General features: G+C 38.5%; 1 protein-coding gene across 1 annotated transcript; it reads right to left on the minus strand.

Annotated features, from left to right (window-relative positions):
* Positions 1-1,838: 1,838 nt before the first annotated feature.
* On the minus strand, positions 1,839-3,384 carry LOC132067695 (probable carboxylesterase 6). The gene has a single exon (XM_059460995.1). It carries the CDS (start codon positions 3,340-3,342, stop codon positions 2,050-2,052), a length of 1,293 nt encoding a protein of 430 aa, XP_059316978.1. The 5' UTR covers positions 3,343-3,384; the 3' UTR covers positions 1,839-2,049.
* Between the last annotated feature and the right edge of the window lie 16,921 nt (positions 3,385-20,305).

The raw sequence follows: 20,305 nt of genomic DNA on the forward strand, positions 1-20,305 counted from the left end.
ATATCACGCACTTCATTTACATGAGATTGTTACTTAAGTGTTTAATAGACACAATTTGATAGGTGTAAGAGGGTCTAATAGGAACAAGTCTTAATTTAGGTCTCCAAATGAAATTTTATGACAAGTTTAAGGGGCTGCTTATGTATTTGACTAATATTTTTTAATCCCTCTGACTCAATTTGTTTGATATTTTTCGCTTTTCGAGAGTTAAACTTTTAATTTTGAACTGTGTTTGAACATAAAATCTTTAAATTTTTTGAAATAAATTTTTTTAAATTTTTTGAAATAAAATTTACATATTTGGAAAACATATTAAAAGTACTATAAGTCACCATAATTAATAATTTAAAATAGTTAAAAAACGTATGAAAAAAATTACGGTCAAAGAAAAACTCGTTTGACTCTCAAAAAACGAAAAGTGTCAAACAAATTGAGACGGAGAGAGTATTTGTTTTAACATATACTCCCTATGTTTTACATTTGTTTGTCATATTTTAACTTAACATAAAGTTCAATAAGGAGAGGAAAGTTTCCAAGTATGTCATAATGTGATTGTATTTAAAAAAAAAAAAAAAACATTTTGACCTTTAATTATACTATCTAAGAAGAGGGAATACCAGCACCTCCCCGTCAACATGTGTGCTTGTTGACATTCACTTCACCTTGAGGGTATTTTGGTCATTGCAGTAGTTTTTATGCATCACTTTGCTTGTACTGTTGGCTCTAATGGTTGGTTTTGAACAGTTAATGACAATAAAGCTAGACAACTTTTGATACAGTAATCATCTTGACTCCCACCTTTCTACAATGGGCCCAGAAGCATATTTTCGTAAATGTTCTAAGATGAAGCATTGCTACTGGTGGAGAATGAATCTTACTGTAGCTGCCATACAATTATTTTGGCTCCTTCACCAATTTGCTTGTATCATCAACCGTCTTATTTCTAATCTTTTTCCAACTTCTCAACAATTTAATTTTCTCAGTGATCTTTATTTGTTTGAGGGATAATATATCATAACCTCGAATCTGCTTGAGAGTAGTACTTTTTCATCATATAAAGGAGTATTGTTTATAGTTCGTATGCTTTCTAATTCTAAAACAGGATGAGATAAATTTCTATTTAGGGAAACCATTAGCCTCTATTTAGGTGTAAGGAATTTATCACAATCTAAAATCATAAAAATTGTTCCAAAACAAAGAACATCTAAAAATATATTTTTACAGTGATTGTTAGCTAAAAAAATTTAAAAGCACATACTCAAGATTTGTACTTCTACGATGCTAAATAAAGCTTTATATTATCAATCCAAAATTCATAAAAAAAAAAAAAAACTATCCGTCAATTCCAACATTTTACTTGTGTTTGGGCCCGTGCACAACACGGGGTTTTTATAACTAGTATTCCTGAACTTGCGTGCTGATTATAAAACCTACTCACTAAATAAATTAAGAGAATATAAAAAATATATTATTCTCTTAAGAACGAATATATTATCAAACAAATGAAGTATTAACTGATTGCTCTCAATACTTACACTGGACAAATGCACGTGCCCACACGAATACCATGTCATTTCACTATTGCACACCTTTTATCACTTTTTTACGTCGTTTATATGTGGAAACTTTTTATCTAAAATGCTTCGTCTTATTTTAGGTGAAGACATTTGATCGAACAGGAATTTCAGATTTTATCTTTAAATTTTGGATTTAAAACAGTTGAACTTCACATACACTGATTTATGGAGTTAACTAACTATACATTAATAATGTAAATTTCTTTCGCACTATTTAGGTCATTTAGAAGCCAATTACAAGTTAACTTTTTATAGCAAATATACATGAGTAATCTATTTATGATTATGGTTTAACAACTATACACCAATAGTGTAATTTTCTTTTACGCTTTTTAGCCCATAGAAGCCAATTACAAGTAACTTCCTATCGTTAACATAGGTAATCTGTAAAATACGGTAAGTGACATGTTACAACCATACACTAGTTATGTCTATTATTTAAATCCTTGATTATCTGTTATGTACACTGTGATCATCTACTGATAAAGACCTTAATTTGTGCAATCAACTCTGCAGTTCTTGCTTGTGCAACTTGAGACTTGTTGAGTACTTGAAATGCATGGCCTACACCTTTAAACATCATATATTCAACAACCTTCTTATTACCAACTCTATTTAAAGTAGCACAATACTCCAAATTTCTGTCTTTCAATATATCTAACTCAGATATACATACTAATATACCAGGAATATTCCTTAAATCCACCAAATGTATACTCTCTTTTGCAATCGGATTACACCACGGGTGGTCCTGGTTAGCCCCCGCGGGCAACGCCAACCGCCAGTATGTGTCGGCGCTCATTGATGTAAGCGCCGACCGAGGTGGCTGCGCCGTGTATTTTTCGGAATAAGTCCTTGACTCTCCACCAAAAAAGGGTTGAATTAAAATTGTACCTTTTAATGTTATTGGCTTTAGTTCACCTAATTTTGAACATACCCTTATGGCTACATTATGGGCTATGTTCCCACCAGCACTATCACCTGCCAAAAAAATGCTAGAAAAATTAACCTTATTTAACCACCAATAATCTTCATTAACCCCACTAACCACCTTTTGTCTTAGCCATGCAATCGTCTTAACACCGTCGTCGTAGGCTGCCGGAAGGCGATTTTCCGGGGCTAAACGATAATTAACAGACATAATCACACAATTAGCAATTGATGCCAATTTTGCTAGGAACTCATGGTAACAAATCCAAGATGCTGATCCAACACAAAATCCACCTCCATGGAAATAAATTAACAAAGGTAATTTGTTTCCTTGACATAATTTTTTTGGGACATATAAACGTGCCCAAATATTTGTGAACCTATCAATTATAACATCACTAGAAATGACACCAAGTTCGAGTGGCAATTTACTAGTGACATGTGGGACTATTTGAGGTCTTTCAACATGGCCATCATTGTAAACTTTAATGAGCCCTTCAATTTCTTCTACTAAAACTCTATGTTGAGGAAGTTCTTTGATTTTTTGAAGGTCACAATTTGGATCATATGTTATGGCTGCCATTGATCTTCTTTTTCTCATGAGATGATGAAGGGATTTTGCTAGAATCAAGAATGACGAAACAAAGAGATCAAGAGGAGAGTGTTTTGAGAGAATACTTTTTGGTTGCACAATAATAGTAGTTGATGAATTATATAGGAAGTGAACAAGATAAGGTTGGAGCATCAGAAAAAAAAAGGATGGATTAATTGACCACTTTTGACATGCCAAGTGGGGAATTTGGAAGTTTGCCAATAATAGTGGGCTGAGTGGCATTGGCTTCCATTATTCAACACCCCAAACCCAGGGGTTTCTTTCACCAGTGGAAAAAATTAATCATTTTAGCCAGTCAACTATTGGTTGTTTCTTGTGTTGAGTACCGATTGGTTGTTGTGGTTTAGACCAATCTAAACAAATCATGATATTTTAAAATATATTAAAAAAATATCGTGAATTGAATTGGGTCGGATGTGTTGTATTCAGAGTTGGACCTAGTTGGACGCGAAGGGAGTCATTGGACCCCATTAACTTCGAAAAACAAATATATATATATATATATATATATATATATATATATATATATATATATATATATATATATATATATATCTTAAAAAACAATCATATATTTCGTTTGACACCCTAAAATATAAAAGTAGTTGAGCACACTAGTCGAACTTGTTGCCTAGTGCCATACTCTATGGAGGCGAGGCTAAAAATTGCATAAAATGCATAGGTAACAAGTTTCGAAGATACTTAACAACCATTAGACCATGCAATGAACTTTACAGAGTAGTACTCATTTAAATTATATTATCCATTAGTACATCAATTCTAAGTGTAAAAGTTTCTCTAACGAGTGTCTGCTTCTGATGATGCTTTCGTCATCTTCGAATTTTGAATCCGCCTCTGGCTGTAGCAATTTTTCTTTTTGCGCATCTAATTATTCCTTACCTCGAAACTAAATTAGTTATTGAGGTCACGGTTCAAATACAATCTCCGTAATATCTTATTTTATCAAACTATTTTAGAATTGACTCTATTAACCAAGTAGTAATTATTCTCCTCTTTTTGCTTTTGGGGGTGGACCAAAATAGAAAACTTAAGGAAAGAATATCACTATAATATTACGACCAACTATACGAAATGATTAATTAATAGTCACACACAATATGGACCTTTTGGTTTCATGACTACTTTGTTTATGTTGCATTTACGCGTCAATATAAGGTGTAAATAGTTGGCGATATAATTAGTGGCGGAATCAGAATTCTTATTAAGGGGTGTCAAAATATAAAAAAATAAATCCACAAATAAGTCAAGAGGTGTCAATATGTAATATATACACATAAAAAATATTTTTACCTAACTACACAGTGCAATTTTTCGATAAAAAGGTGTCGGTTGACACCTCTTAAACACATGTGGCTCCGCCACTGGATACAACAAATTAATATATCAATAGCAATATATAGAGTTCTAATCAACAGGTGAAAGCTTTATTTGCCAATAACATTGACTACCTTTACCATAATATAGTAGGAGAAATTGGGTATTAAAACGCGACTGTGCTTATAAATAACATGATAAAATTTTTTCGTCGAGTATCACTTTGAAAGTAATACTAAATTCTTCCGACGGAATATGATAAAGAAGTGAACTTGTTCATCTTCTAAGATAGCGTTGAAGAGGCTAGGCATCACATACCTCTTGCACATGTATTCACTTTTTGGATCTTAATATACGAGGTAGGGTCTGTCTAACCCCCCACCACTGAAGGTGGCTTAAATTAAAAATAAAAATAAAAATAAAAATGATAAAGCCTCTAAAACATACTCCAATTACTGTTGCATTTACGCGTTGAATAAGGGGTGCATTATTTTCTGGGGATATAACATAAAGTTGAGATAAGATAAAAAGAGTAGCCGTGCATGAGAGAGTGAAGTTAAAGCAACGGGACCTAACTTCTGGCTGCACCCCATTAACATCTTTTCAAGGAACTACAGTAATTTGATTTTTGGCCCATTTTATTTTATGACCGTCCAAAAATATGAAGATTATTCGAGATTTTTCATCCACTACAAACAGCCTGCATGCGGACTTGAAATGGGCAAGTCATCCCTTTATAACTTTGGAAACTTCAAATTATAAAAAATTTTAACTTCTATAAACTTTTACACGATTAGGTTATTTAAATGATCACTACTGGGTACGAATATATCTTGCTCTAAGCGGTATTACAGGATATCGATTCGTCTATATTTGTTTTTACTAGATACCTATATAAAAATAATTATAAACAAAATAAAAATACTGCATATAAATAAATAAAATGACATTGCTTATCATTATATTAATTCATTCACTTCTTCAACTATTGACATAACTTACCAAAAATTCCACGTACGTCAATAATCACTACATATTATCATCCATTATAAGTGAAATTATAATCTTAAAAATGAAATAAATAATTCGCTATAACAAATGATAAAAACACACTAAAGATAAAAAAATATTTACACTATCAATATATATAAGTTAAATTCAAATCGGAACTCTTCTCAGAGGTAGTGTGGTTTCCATGTTTTGAGAACATCCATGGAACTTGCTTGTCAATTTCACATGCTTTTCTTTCGGAGGCTACGGAGCCGTTTGGACATAATTTGAAATCATGAGATGAAATCATGTTCGAACATGTAATTTGGATTTCTTAAGTTATATTTTTTCTTATAGACATAAAAACCCCACAAGTTGTGAAAACTATCAAAACTTTCCCAATTCTTATATAAACTTACCAAATGAGCAAGTCATAGTTCATAACAATATTAATACGCTACTAGAAGACCTTTCTAAAAAATACAACGTTAATCGGTCAAACTTTAGTTCAATAAAAAGGAAAAATTTAACATGAATAGTAATATAATTACTCTTTAATATTATCCTCCCACATGGTACGAATATAAATAACGGTTGATAGAAGTTAATGAGGTTGATAAATTGTTGGTGGGATTAATTATTAAAAAGATCTACCAACTTATAGGTCTTTTTTTTTACAAAATATAAACTTATGAGTCAAATTTTATATTTAAAATTTTTAAAATCCCAAATCATATTTTTTTGGATGATTTGAAATTTTATGTCATGAGATGAAATTACATGTCCAAAAATTAATTTGATCTCATGACTTGAAATTATGATATGAAATCGTACATCCAAACACCTACAAAATCAGTGAGGGACGCTAGGGTTACTAGCTTTGATCTAGGTCAAACACTTTAGGTTAAGAGATGATCATGCACTCAAATCAAAAGACTTTAGACCTTGGGATATGCACCAATTTTTTCCTTAGTTCTGTGTGTTCACTGTATATATATGTCCCCCTGATTTGTTACCAAACATATTAAAATATGATAAAAGCTCCCTTATGTTCTTAAGAAGTCTTTGATTACATTATCATCTTCGAAAATTGCAAACACTATAATAACGTTTTTGACTCATTATCTCACAATTATACCCCTAAAAAATAAAAAAAGTTTATTATAATATTTGGATTGACATAATCTGAAGTTCAATTAAAATATGATAAAGGCTCCCCTATGTTCTTAGAAGTCTTTGATTACATTATCATCTTCGAAAAATGCAAACACTATAATAACGTTTTTCACTCATTATCTCACAATTATACCCCTAAAAAGTTTATTATAATATTTGGATTGACATAATCTGAAGTTCAAATAATTTTATTTGAACTTCAAATTTATGTAGGATTTTCATTGTCATTACGCAAGCCCATTACACTAATTATCCGTTTTATCCCAACATGCCTCACATATTTGAGGCAAGTGTGCAACTATCCAATTGATGTTGCCCTTTAACTTGTGCCCGTTTTCTAATTTTTTTTTTTTTGCATGTGTATCCATTTTGAACAAATTCAGACATATGGTGTCTGAAGTTAGTCTTGATAAAAACTAATTTCTGATACAATGTCCAACGTTTATAATTGAAGTTCAATTATTTTTGCTTTAACTTCAGCCACATGTAACTGAAGTTTTGTCTCAGTTCAACCATTTTTGCTTGATCTCCAGGCATATATAATTAACCACTAAAAGTTGTGTTGGATGGATAGGATCCCCAACCCTTAATTAAAGATCTTGTATTTGAGCTCTGAGTATGAAAAAAATCTCGATAGAAAGCACTTTCCCTTTTAATGGGCCTAACACGATGCGAGTTCAAATTAATACGAGCTCTAATGCATAAACGAAACATAACATGAAAAAAAAAATCCTTACAAATGTTATTATGGATTTCTTTAAGAGAACACCATAAAGTTCTTATGTTCTTTATGAAAGTCATAGGAGAATAAGGTATCCCCTCATCTTATGCTCACAATAATTCCTCCTCCTTGCTGACAAAAGCATGTTTAATTGTCCATTGGTGATGGGAGAGATGCCCACCAAAAACTGAAACAAATAAATAAAGAAAGAGAAGTACAGATCCATTTTCTATCCCTTAAGAATACAATCTCTTTTAGTACTTGCAAATGGGGCTACCACTTCCCCTTTATTCTTCAGTTTGAGCCAGGCATCATCTGGAGCTACTTCTTTGTCGTTCTGTTCATTTCATCCTTTTTGACTCTGTGGGAATAATAAGAATGAAACTCTTGCCATCTCAAATGCATATTCTTGTTAGAAAAGGTGTGGAATCATTCTCAAATGCTCATCCTTTGGATAGTTTGACATCCTAAACAAATCTCACATGAACGAATTGGGAAAGTCAACAGAAAAATTCGATTATAACTTTGTAGAGCAGGTACAACTGTTGCCTGCGTGTAGGGTCCTCCCCCAAATCTCACACGAATGAATTGGGAAAGTCAACAGAAAAATTCGATTATAACTTCGTAAAGCTGGTACAACTGTTGCCTACGTGTAGGGTCCTCCCCCAAATCTCATACGAACGAAGTGGGAAAGTCAACAGAAAAATTCGATTATAAATTCGATTATAACTTCGTAGAGCTGGTACAACTGTTGCCTGCGTGTAGGGTCGTCCCTTTCTTGAAAGGGTAAGAAATAGTGTCACGACCCAACTCGTGAGTCGAGCGGGTACCCACACAAACCTTCCTGGTGGGAGAACTCTTCCCTTTCGCTACCAATTATTAGAATTATCATGCGGAAGATTTAATAAAATAAGCAGTCTCAAAATCATGTATATAAATAACTAATTGCGGAATAAATACTACAACATCCCCAGGGAATCTAGTCTATAACAATACAAGAGCTACTAAACTACAAGTCTGAAATAACTATAAGTCTTGTAATACAAATACTGTCTCAGAATATAAGAGAAGACAAGTAATGAGAGAGGAGTCTCCGAGCTGCAGAAGTCCATCAAGTAGTTCACCCTAGAAACTCAGCAAACTGGCATCGGATCACTCGCGAGAGGCAGAAGTAGAATCTGAGACGAACTTTGCACTCAGAAAGAGTACAACAAGGTAGTATCAGTACAAACACCATGTACTGGTAGGTATCATAGGTCGACAACAATTAGTTCATATATATGAAGAAAGAAATCAACAAATAGACATATAAGCAGTCAAATATAGTCATTAAGCATATTCACGTAAGACTTACAGTAATATGAGTCACAATAGATCTCAATAGTCTACAGTCATAGCCTAGGCGGAAACCTCTAGTCCTCGAATCCATCAAGTGTCTAGGTAAGTAATTAATAAGCACACAACAACTCAAATGAATCATCAACCAAGGAATCAATGAGAAAACGTACCATGCAATGCAATAAATGCAACAACCAGAATCAGTGATATGAGTGAAGTAATATGAATGCAGCTGCAATGCAATGCAATGCACTGGCCAACTATCTCATACTGTATACACATGCTACGGACGGATAACCTCCATGTCTCGATAGTTATGACCCATGGGGGACCCGCGAAGTCCATGTACCAGTCACTCGGCACACAACTCAGAGATGACTTTCACAACACTAGTCACTCCGCACACAGCCCAAAGATGACTTCCACAACACTAGCCACTCCGCACACAGCCAGAGGTGACTTTCATCTTTCACTTCCTTATCATACGTTTCCATAATTTTTTCCATCGATTTATCCATTGGAACCACATCACAATATCATGAGAAATGCAGGATGAAATGCATGCATGAATGTCGAATTCAACAATAATCATGAGGGTGAATAACCATAACAACATCCATACATCAACTATCAATACAAAATTTATCCCCAAATTTGTGCAGTGCCCCGTCTGAAAAAATTTCCCTTCGGACCATATAGTCATCAAATAATATATGTATGAGATGCCATATGAAATATACATGTAGCAACACCACAATGAGAAGTCTCGGATGTTTCACTTCCTCACTTACTATCATTAATATCAAGTCATAGTTCAAACCAATGTATGAGATGAAATAAGAATACATGATATCAATATCAAGTGTAATCATAATCCAATCTCATTCGTGCCTCTACATGAGCACACATCACAATACTCATCCCGAATCAATGTCCTTTCCTTTATCAATGATAAATGACTAGATAAGTGAGAGATAAACGTATCACAACCACAACATAGCAAATAAGCAACAAGCCCAACGTCACACACATGGCAACAAGCCAAATCACAATAAACAAGGCGACAAGCCCACAAAGTCATCAACAATACCAACCTAGAATATTCATCCCAACTTTATACCCGAAGGCTTAACATGCTTTCTCCGTTAATAACTAACTTCTAAATATGCTTTGCTATCTGAAGTCTAACCGAAAGGTAAGCCGAAATCAACCTCGATGCAGAGTTGGTGCCACGAACCGTCAAATGTGAGCCTTGCCCTTCCGAAGAGCCTCCGAATACTCAAAGTCTAGTCATTATCAAAATCTAGGTCAGAAACGGGGAATAACGGTACCTATATTCCTATACATTCGTTCGAATCGAAAATCAACTAAGAAAAGAGGGAAATCGGATCCTTAAGGGTAAAACGGGTATTTCAAGAGTGGAATTGGTAACCCAACGTTCTAGAAGTTCAATTCTACTCTCCAATTGCTAATTAAGCTCAATTATTGATCAATTCCATCATTCAAAACAAAACCCCTAAATTAGGCATAAACCCTAACTAACTATAATCAATTTCTTAATCTAAGTTAGATATTCAAGCTTAATCCATTAATCCATGAAATACCATCTTAATATTAGCAAGATTTACTAATTAAACTGATATTTAAGGCCTAGAATTCATTCCTCAAGTTAAGGTTGGAACTCATCTTCTCCAAGTAGTCCTCATTTATTTCCACCATTAATTCAAGCTTAAGAAGAGTAGATAATCATAAGATAAGATAAAGAAACTTACCCCCAAGGTGAAACAAGTTCAAATACTCTTCAATTCGCCCTTAATGCTCTCTAGACCAAAGATTTAGTGAATAGGAGGATGGATTCGAAGTTAGAAATAAAAGGTTTTCTGATTAAGCGTTCCCGCTCCCGCGAGCAAAGGACTCGCTATAGCGGTCTCACCTCGGCAGAGAATTGTCCGCTGGGGCAGACCTCATTAAAAATCCAAGAACTCACCACAGCGGGCTAGCCTCTGCTGATGCGGACCTGATGCGGCGTAGACAGTGTCGCTGGGGCGAGACACCAGAAACCAGGAAAATTCTGGTTTCACCAAGTTTCACCAAAAAATCCCGACATCCATCCGAGGCCTCCCGGATACAAACCATATATGCATACAATCTCAAAAACACGCTACGAACTCATTCATGGCCTCGAAATTCCCAACGGAGGTCTATTTGACCAAGTCAACCCCCAACGGCCAAAAATCAACTTTCCAACCATTAGTACAAAAGGCTCCCGAGTGCCTCGGGAACCGAACTGAATACCTCACCAAGTAATAATTGACCCTCTGGACCTCACGGAATCAACGGATTCCCGAAAAAGCTCTATTTACCCAAAAGTCAACTATCGGTCAAGGGTTTTTCACTTTAAGGTTCTAATTCTCATAACTGACAATACAACTCGCCCGATTACCTTGAGAATCGTGCCGCCCATCCCCGCGGGTCAAAATCATACTAACAAGGCTAGGAAAAGGGTCAATGAGGGTAAATAGGTCAAAAGCGCAATAACGACCAAACGAGTCGTTACACATACGTACTTCATACTTGATTCGTTCTATTTCTTTATCTCCCCAGGAATCATATGTTTGTAACAATAGAGGCAATTCCAAGTTATAATAACACTTTGTAATCCTTGAAAATATTTTAGTTTAATTACATCTAGAATGTTTAAGAAACTAATATGAAAATAAATAAATACAAAATTCCTATACTTGCACAACTCCATGAAGAATCAACAATAAAATTGTTATATATTTATTTTATTAGCAAAGTGGCATGATGACAATGCAATTACATTTCAAAGTTTTATTCTAAAATTGGTTGGTGCACCAATTAATAAAACTCTTAATTTAATTACAGCAATCTGCCCGCCACTGACAATTGTTGGGGAAATCACAAAATAAAACCAGTACAGTAATAAATTATATTTTTTATTTAGCAAACTAATAGTACTAAAAATATAATAATAATAATAATACTATAATAGTAATTTAAATAACAACACTTGGAAAATAAATATTACTACGATAATATATTTTGTAAATATGACTTGAGTCGTGCTAGACACTATCCTAAAAAACTATTTCAGTAATGTAAAATGTTTCACCAGGATTAAACAAGTCCTTCTCTAAATTTAATTAGAATATACAGGAATCAACACAATTAAATAATACCAGCATGTTTCAATAAAAACAAACAAAAGATCTATATATAAAAAGAGTAATAGTAGTTAAAGAACTTTTTATAAAAAAAGACATGCGAGAATTAAAGTAGAGCATGAGATTAGCTCAAAGTTGTTGGATGATAATTGTAAAAACTCCTTAGGCCAATTTATAGTAGTAAGGTGGTGGAGTACTTGGCAAACAAGTATACTTGCCATCCAAGTATACGTACTTGGTAAACAAGTAACTTGCCAACCAAGTATTAATCTTGGCCAATAAATAAATTGCCATTTCTCCAAGTAATACCAATAAAATATTTAAAATACTATTAAGATCCCCCACTATTTTAAAGATTTTTAGGAAAAAATTGTAAAACTTGCTGGATTTGCCTATCTGAAATGCAGTAGGTTTGGTGCCTTTTGGGCTATGAATCAAACTTAGACCGATAAAATTTAACTTACAGAATTACTGGTGAAATATAAAAATTTCTATGAACTAATAATTCTTATTGCAAGTCAAAGACTTTATCAGTCACATTTCGACTTCGTAATTTTCTTTGTTCAACACGATTTTGCGCCCTAGGCCATGCGCGTGTCACGACCCAACCCCGTAGGCCGTGACTAATGTCCGAGTTGGACACTCGTACGCACCTAATACTCAGAATTTACTTACTACCATGCATAATCATACATAATCATATATGGCTTCAGATTATCGCTAAATAGCAAACATATATCGTAACGTACAGAATCTCATAGTATACACAAAGGCAAGCCAACTAGGCTGCCGCGGCGGGTGGACCGCCCTAAAACACATAACACACACATATAGGGGCATGTACGGGGGGGGGGGGGGGACATGTCCACGGACCTCAAACAGAGTAACAAAATCATATGACGGGACGGGGCCCGTCGCCCTGAATAAATATGTACATATGCATCAGAGAAGTGTATATACCAAATATAGGCTCCGGACGAAGGAGCGCTCTCAAAAAGCAGAGTAGATGTCCTAAGCGGGTGGATCCTCAGACTGCGCGTCGGTACCTGCGGGCATGAAACGGACCCAGAAGAAAGGGGTCAGTACGGAATAGGTACCGAGTATGTAAAGCAGGAATACAGATTCATAATGGCAAAATACAAAAGTAGATATGATATGCAAAATATTAAAACATTTGTCTAAAAATATAGTTCATGCAAAGGCTCTTAGAACGGTGGTCGCCCACGGTCGTTGGCGCCACGCCACAAGATCACACCAGAAGAATTTCATATCTCCGTAACCCGACAATTCCCGTAACACATCATAGCCATCCTTAACGCCATAACACAAGATCACACCAAACGGAACCGGCCCTCGGGGAGAGGAACTCGGCGAACCGTAACACAAGATCACACCGGAATGTATATCATAAGGCGCACGAAGCATAACCGGCTCCGGATCCGGGAACGAGGCGATGACCATAAGCACGAGCGAGTCGTGAGCAACCATATGCATAAAATCATATCCATAACTCATTAATCAAATAAGAAATCCATATGCGGAAGTCGAAGAGAAAATGACACTAAGTTTCTTCAAGAACTATTGAGGACGAGCATAAAAGCCGCGGGCCCCACGAACGGGTGCGGCCCCCATCCGAGCCCGACTACGGTGGTTTGGGGAAAGTTATGCCTTACAAGCTTACCTATTATGTCTTGGGGGCGTTCCGAGCTCGTATGCAAAAGTTACGGACGCTTGAAGTTCGGGACCCTTTTGTAGTCAAAATTCTTTGTAAAACCTTTGAAATTCAATCTTTTGAAAGCATAAAAGTCTTGTTTTGGTCCCATCAAAGAGTAGATTTTAAGGAACGAACAAAGCACATACCTAAGCTCGGATTCTAAGAGTAGAATTACCCCCAAGGCTCGGGTCACAACCTAGTATCACTAAGACATGCCAAAAGAGAAATCGACGCCTTACATACCTTATTCGCTCGCAAGCAAAGCCAACCTTCAAGCTTCGGGTTCACCAAGATCTACATAACGCCAAGTATGTTATCATTAGCCATAAGCCTTTATGAATTCAATTCTAGACGAGCATTAAATTCTACGAAATTTCGGCAAAGACTTTGTAAATGCACCAACTTTGACCGAGATTTATACTCGGCCAAATCTAACAACAACCAAACCAATAACCAAACTACAATATCAATTTACGATATATATATATATTCCAACTTTGATACCCAATCCAAACACACTCCAACCATATACAAGAACACTCTAAGCAAGTCATACAATATTTCAAACAAGCCAAATATTATTCCAATTACTCCGAAATTGCCTCCAAACCCAAGAATAACACCAAACATATTCTTTCCTTCACAATTCACAAATTACATCAACAAACCATGCTTAAACAACATTATTCTTAAAAGTTCAAGAAACTACATTACGTCAGATTAATCCTTAAAATCAGCCCACACAATTTTTACTTCAACTAAGGATCATTAACCATCATTTTTACATCATATAACGCATGACGACAACAACCAAAACACCATATAACATTAACTCACCATGGCTGCCTTGCAATGCGCCCATACACGGCCAGCCCCTACCAATAGAATTTCATGAGTTTCATTCATTTTCCGCACTCCACAACAACACACAACCATGCTAAGTACAATTAACTCATCACTTATAACACACATCACACATACACGGCCAAATGGCCCCTTTCACGGCTCAACATCAACACTTATATCTTCATGATTTCCATTCATTTCAACACATTACAACAACACACACAACAAGCTAAATAGAATTGTTTCATCACTCTTAGCATGCCACACATATGCACGGCTATACACATATATACACACGGTCAACTTGCAACATCTACGTATTCATAGCTTCCATCATTTCCACACTTCACAACACCTACAAACCATCCATAATATATGAAAATAAGAATGAAATCTTACCTCTTCCCTTCACTTCCTCCACACGGCTAGGCTTCAACTTTGCATGAAGAGTGTTTTGCAAGCTTCAACAACCACTCTATGTTGTTCCTTACTTTCTATTGAGTTGAATTGCTAGAGAAAACTACTTATTTTCCTCACTTTTTTTTCTTGGTGATTCTCGGCTAGGAGGGGCAGCCGATTGGTTGTTCTCTCTTTCTCTCAAAGTTTCTTTTTTTGCTCTTCCTTGTTCTTTCTTTCTCTTGAAGCTTCTATTAATACACATAATAAGCACATGGAAAATTAATAAAATTAGGGGCTTGGGCCAAGGCTTGGCCGGCCACCCCCTAATTTTGGGCCAACTTTGCCTTTCTTTATTCTTTTGGCCCCGATTGGTCGTGGCCTCGTCTTGAAATTCCGAAATTAATTTCCGAAGTTTCCGATTTTTGCCCCTCGCCTTTCCCGCTATTTCCACATTAATAGGTCATGTACAACACACACCTATGAAATAAGATCAACATAGCCTTATTCCTTTCAAGCCTAGTTTATTTCAAATTTTTCCGAATAGGCGAAAACTCGGGATATAACATCCTTCCCCCCTTTAGAACATTCGTCCTCGAATGTTCAACTAGTCTTATAAGGTCGCGTAAGAGTCTCGGGGGGGGGGGGTCTTCCTTTATTGGCCACGTCATCGCCTTTAATCCAGCACAGGTGTATTCTCTTTCACCACGTCGCTGTAGATTATCCTCGCGGCCTCTAGATCTCACTGACTTGTTCCGACGAGGAACCTTACCCGTAATCCGAACATCTATATCGAATATACTGTAACTTCAACCGTCTTTATTCTGTACTTACGTCCCTCATACTCGCTTCCCCCCCTTTAGGGGTGCGCTCATTTTATTACCACTTATCATTATTCCCCTTTTCACCTGAACTTTGTTGCCCTGTCCAATTAATACCTTTTGTATACCGCCACACTGGTTGCCGGGGTACGTTCACCCGCTAATCTGATCATACCTAGAGTACTATACGCTTTCCAATACACATATATAATTGCCAACATCTCCCTCGCAAAAGTTCCCCAAAACACCACTCAATTTGTCCCTAATCATAGCGCTGTGATACACCCTCGTTTGCTGTACCCGATTTAGCCCATTTTGGCTTACGTAGCCTCCTAAGTTCCGCCTGCTCAGTATATCTTAAGTCCCTTTAAACTGCTCTAGCTCCCCATTTACCTCTTTTGATTGAAGTTGTAAGACCCTCAAAATTTCCCAGGGGGTCACCCATCCTAAAATTTCCCTCACTCTAGCACGCTTAACCTCGAAATTCCAATGGGATACGATGCTCCAACACTAGTAAAATCACGCTTACCTTACCACACGACCTTTGTCACATAATTTAGAGTAAAGTAACGTCTTAACAGATTTCCGGACGCCCTCGTAACGCAATTACTATTTTGCCCTTCGCTCGACTTTCTATACTCACTTGTCACCTATGGATATTACTACCTCCTATCCTAGCCTCCCAAGTCCGTAATAACAATGAATGCGCCTTAATCATCCTTATTTATCAATACCTGATTATCGACCCTCGAATTTCTACCTGTCGCCGCTAAGCAGCAATTATACTACAGATACGCATATATGAGAATATAAATTCTAATAAGGATTCATATACACAATGCGTACGCATCCGCGTCACCGCCTCTCGGTCCCTGTCTACGAGTTAGCGCGTATATGCGGTTCGGCGGACCGCTGGAACTGGAGGCTCCGCCGCGACCTCTACCACGACCCGCCGGGTGCGGCGTACCGCCCGCCGCAGGCGCGCAGCTACCGAAGAAGAGGAACCGCACGAACACCGTGGGTTGGCGCGCCGCTCGCGCTACCTCCCCGCGCGGCCGGTCTCGCGTAAGGTGGTCCGACGCCGCAAATAAAGCAAGCGCACTGTGGCCCGATAGCATTCTCGAGGTGGTGTTTCCCGCGGTGGGAACACGCAGGTCTGGATGGCCCCGACCGATCGGTACCTCTCTCGCCACCGTGAGAACGAGGCCCCCGGAGCTCGTCCCGCTCTTCGAATATCCCGCCCGGCCGGCCTCCTCGCCGAAGGCCGCGGGGGTATACTCCGAGATGGCTGGGAGGAATATCTACCGCATCTTGCGTCGAGGTCGTCCGCCTCGAGAATCCCAAAGATACCCCGGGCCGACCTAGCCTTGGGTCGGCTCCCCGTCAAAATCGCGATCCCGCCGACGTGTCCCGTGTGTCTATCTTCCATGCCCCGGCGTACGCCCGTACGCGGGCAATATCCATTCCTTGGGGACCACGGCCAGGCAATTATCGACCAAATACTTATCCCGACCCCTAATAAAGTGATGCATCCGTCGGTCATGTCGGCTACTAACGTAGGTGCATACCGAGCCGCAGAGTCAAACTCCAAGCTATACCCCGACACCGGCGCCCGCCGTCTAAGTGATAAAAACCTCGTCCAATCCGGCCCTCCGTAACGGTAGGAAATGTCTCGTAAAAGCCTCCGTGAACTCATCCCACACAAAGAGGGGCTCCCTACCCCTAGCTAATTCCCAAGACTCGTACTGGGTCGCGACTTCGTGCAACTGCATGAGAGGCCAACTCAACCGACTGCCCTGGAGAGGCCTTAATCACCGTAAGGTACGCAGATTCCTTTGAAAACTCCTGGGGGTCTTCTTCGTGCTTTGTCCCGAAGAACTCCCGAGGGTTACGTGTCAAAACTCACGAGCCTCGAGCCGCCTACCCCATGTACCGATCACCGCCCTCGACTCACGTCGTCGCTCCCCGACCTCGCCACCCATCCGGCCAACAACCGCACCGCTTCTCGCATAGCTCTATCCTCCGCCCGCCGTGGGGCTAGGAGAGGCTCGTGTGCCGGAGCCTAGAACCGGCGTGAAGCCGCCCTCCGATCCGCGACCGCACGCTCTCCGATCCCTCTCGATTACTGTGGCGTCGCCGAGTCGGGCCGGTCGTGAGAGCACGGTCTCCGAGCCGGGTACGGGCCCTGGGTGACTCGCGGGCTCGACTAGTCTCGCCGAGTCTTTGTGGACTTGCCCCTCGGGGGGTGCCGTTGCTTTTCTCGGAGGCATAGCTGAAAATATAGCAACTTCGTCAGAAAGAAGTCATCCTAATAAAACGGCTCTATCGCACGATCTAAGATCAGAAAGGAAGGCAATATCCTAAATGTCCTGTAGCCTCCTGTTTATAGATGTGGTGCACGACACACCGATAAACAGGACTCTACTAGACACACGGTCTGTGGACATTCCGAGGACTAACCGCTCTGATACCACTTTTGTCACGACCCAACCCCGTAGGCCGTGACTAATGTCCGAGTTGGACACTCGTACGCACCTAATACTCAGAATTTACTTACTACCATGCATAATCATACATAATCATATATGGCTTCAGATTATCGCTAAATAGCAAACATATATCGTAACGTACAGAATCTCGTAGTATACCAAAGGCAAGCCAACTAGGGCCGCGCGTGGGTGGACCGCCTAAACACATAACACACACATATGCGTTTGTACGGACGTAATCGTACCCTACGAGACATGTCCACGGACCTCTAAACGGAGTAACAAAATCATATGACGGGACGGGGCCCGTCGTGCCCGAATAAATATGTACATATGCATCGAGAGAAGTGTATATACCAAATATATAGGCTCGGACGAAGGAGCGCTCTCAAAAAACGAGTAGATGTCCTAAGCGGGTGGATCCTCGGTAACGCGCGTCGGTACTGCGGGCGGCATGAAACGCGACCCCGAAGAAAGGGGTCGATTTAATAGGTAAGTATGTAAAACGGGAATACGGATTCATAATGGCAAAATACAAAAGTAGATATGATATGCAAAATATTAAAACATTTGTCTAAAAATATAGTTCATGCAAAGGCTCTTAGAACGGTGGTCGCCGGCCAGGTCGTTGGCGCCACGCCACGACGTCACAACCGGAAGAATTTCATATCTCCGTAACCCGACAATTCCCCGTAACACATCATAGCCATCCTTAACGCCATAACACACGATCACGCCAAACGGAACCGCCCTCGGAGAGGAACTCGGCGAACCGTAACACGGCATCGCCGAATGTATATCATAAGGCGCGCGAAGCATAACCGGCCGGGATCGGTGAACGAGGCGATGACCATAAGCACGAAGCGAGTCGTGAGCAACCGTATGCATAAAATCATATCCATAACTCATTAATCAAATAAGAAATCCATATGCGGAAGTCGAAGAGAAAATGACACTAAGTTTCTTCAAGAACTATTGAGGACGAGCATAAAAGCCGCGGGCCCCACGAACGGGTGCCGGCCCCCCATCCGAGCCCGACTACGGTGGTTTGGGGAAAGTTATGCCTTACAAGCTTACCTATTATGTCTTGGGGCGTTCCGAGCTCGTATGCAAAAGTTACGGACGCTTGAAGTTCGGGACCCTTTTGTAGTCAAAATTCTTTGTAAAACCTTTGAAATTCAATCTTTTGAAAGCATAAAAGTCTTGTTTTGGTCCCATCAAAGAGTAGATTTTAAGGAACGAACAAAGCACATACCTAAGCTCGGATTCTAAGAGTAGAATTACCCCCAAGGCTCGGGTCACAACCTAGTATCACTAAGACATGCCAAAAGAGAAATCGACGCCTTACATACCTTATTCGCTCGCAAGCAAAGCCAACCTTCAAGCTTCGGGTTCACAAGATCTACATAACGCCAAGTATGTTATCATTAGCCATAAGCCTTTATGAATTCAATTCTAGACGAGCATTAAATTCTACCGAAATTTCGGCAGCACTTCCTTTGTAAATGCACCAACCCCGAGATTTATACTCGGCCAAATCTAACAACAACCAAACCAACAACCAAACTACAATTAATATCAATTTACGATATATATATATATTCCAACTTTGATACCCAATCCAAACACACTCCAACCATATACAAGAACACTCTAAGCAAGTCATACAATATTTCAAACAAGCCAAATATTATTCCAATTTACCCGAAATTGCCTCCAAACCCAAGAATAACACCAAACATATTCTTTCCTTCACAATTCACAAATTACATCAACAAACCATGCTTAAACAACATTATTCTTAAAAGTTCAAGAAACTACATTACGTCGATTAATCCTTAAAATCGATTCCCCCACACAATTTTTACTTCAACTAAGGATCATTAACCATCATTTTTACATCATATAACGCATGACGACAACAACCAAAACACCATATAACATTAACTCACCATGGCGCCTGAATCGCCTACACACTACCAGCCCCTACCAATAGAATTTCATGAGTTTCATTCATTTTCCGCACTCACACAACAACACACAACCATGCTAAGTACAATTAACTCATCACTTATAACACACATCACACATACACGGCCAAATGGCCCCTTCACTAAACTCAACATCAACACTTATATCTTCATGATTTCCATTCATTTCAACACATTACA

This window comes from Lycium ferocissimum, chromosome 8, assembly GCF_029784015.1.
Source record: "Lycium ferocissimum isolate CSIRO_LF1 chromosome 8, AGI_CSIRO_Lferr_CH_V1, whole genome shotgun sequence".
Classification (NCBI taxonomy): domain Eukaryota; kingdom Viridiplantae; phylum Streptophyta; class Magnoliopsida; order Solanales; family Solanaceae; genus Lycium; species Lycium ferocissimum.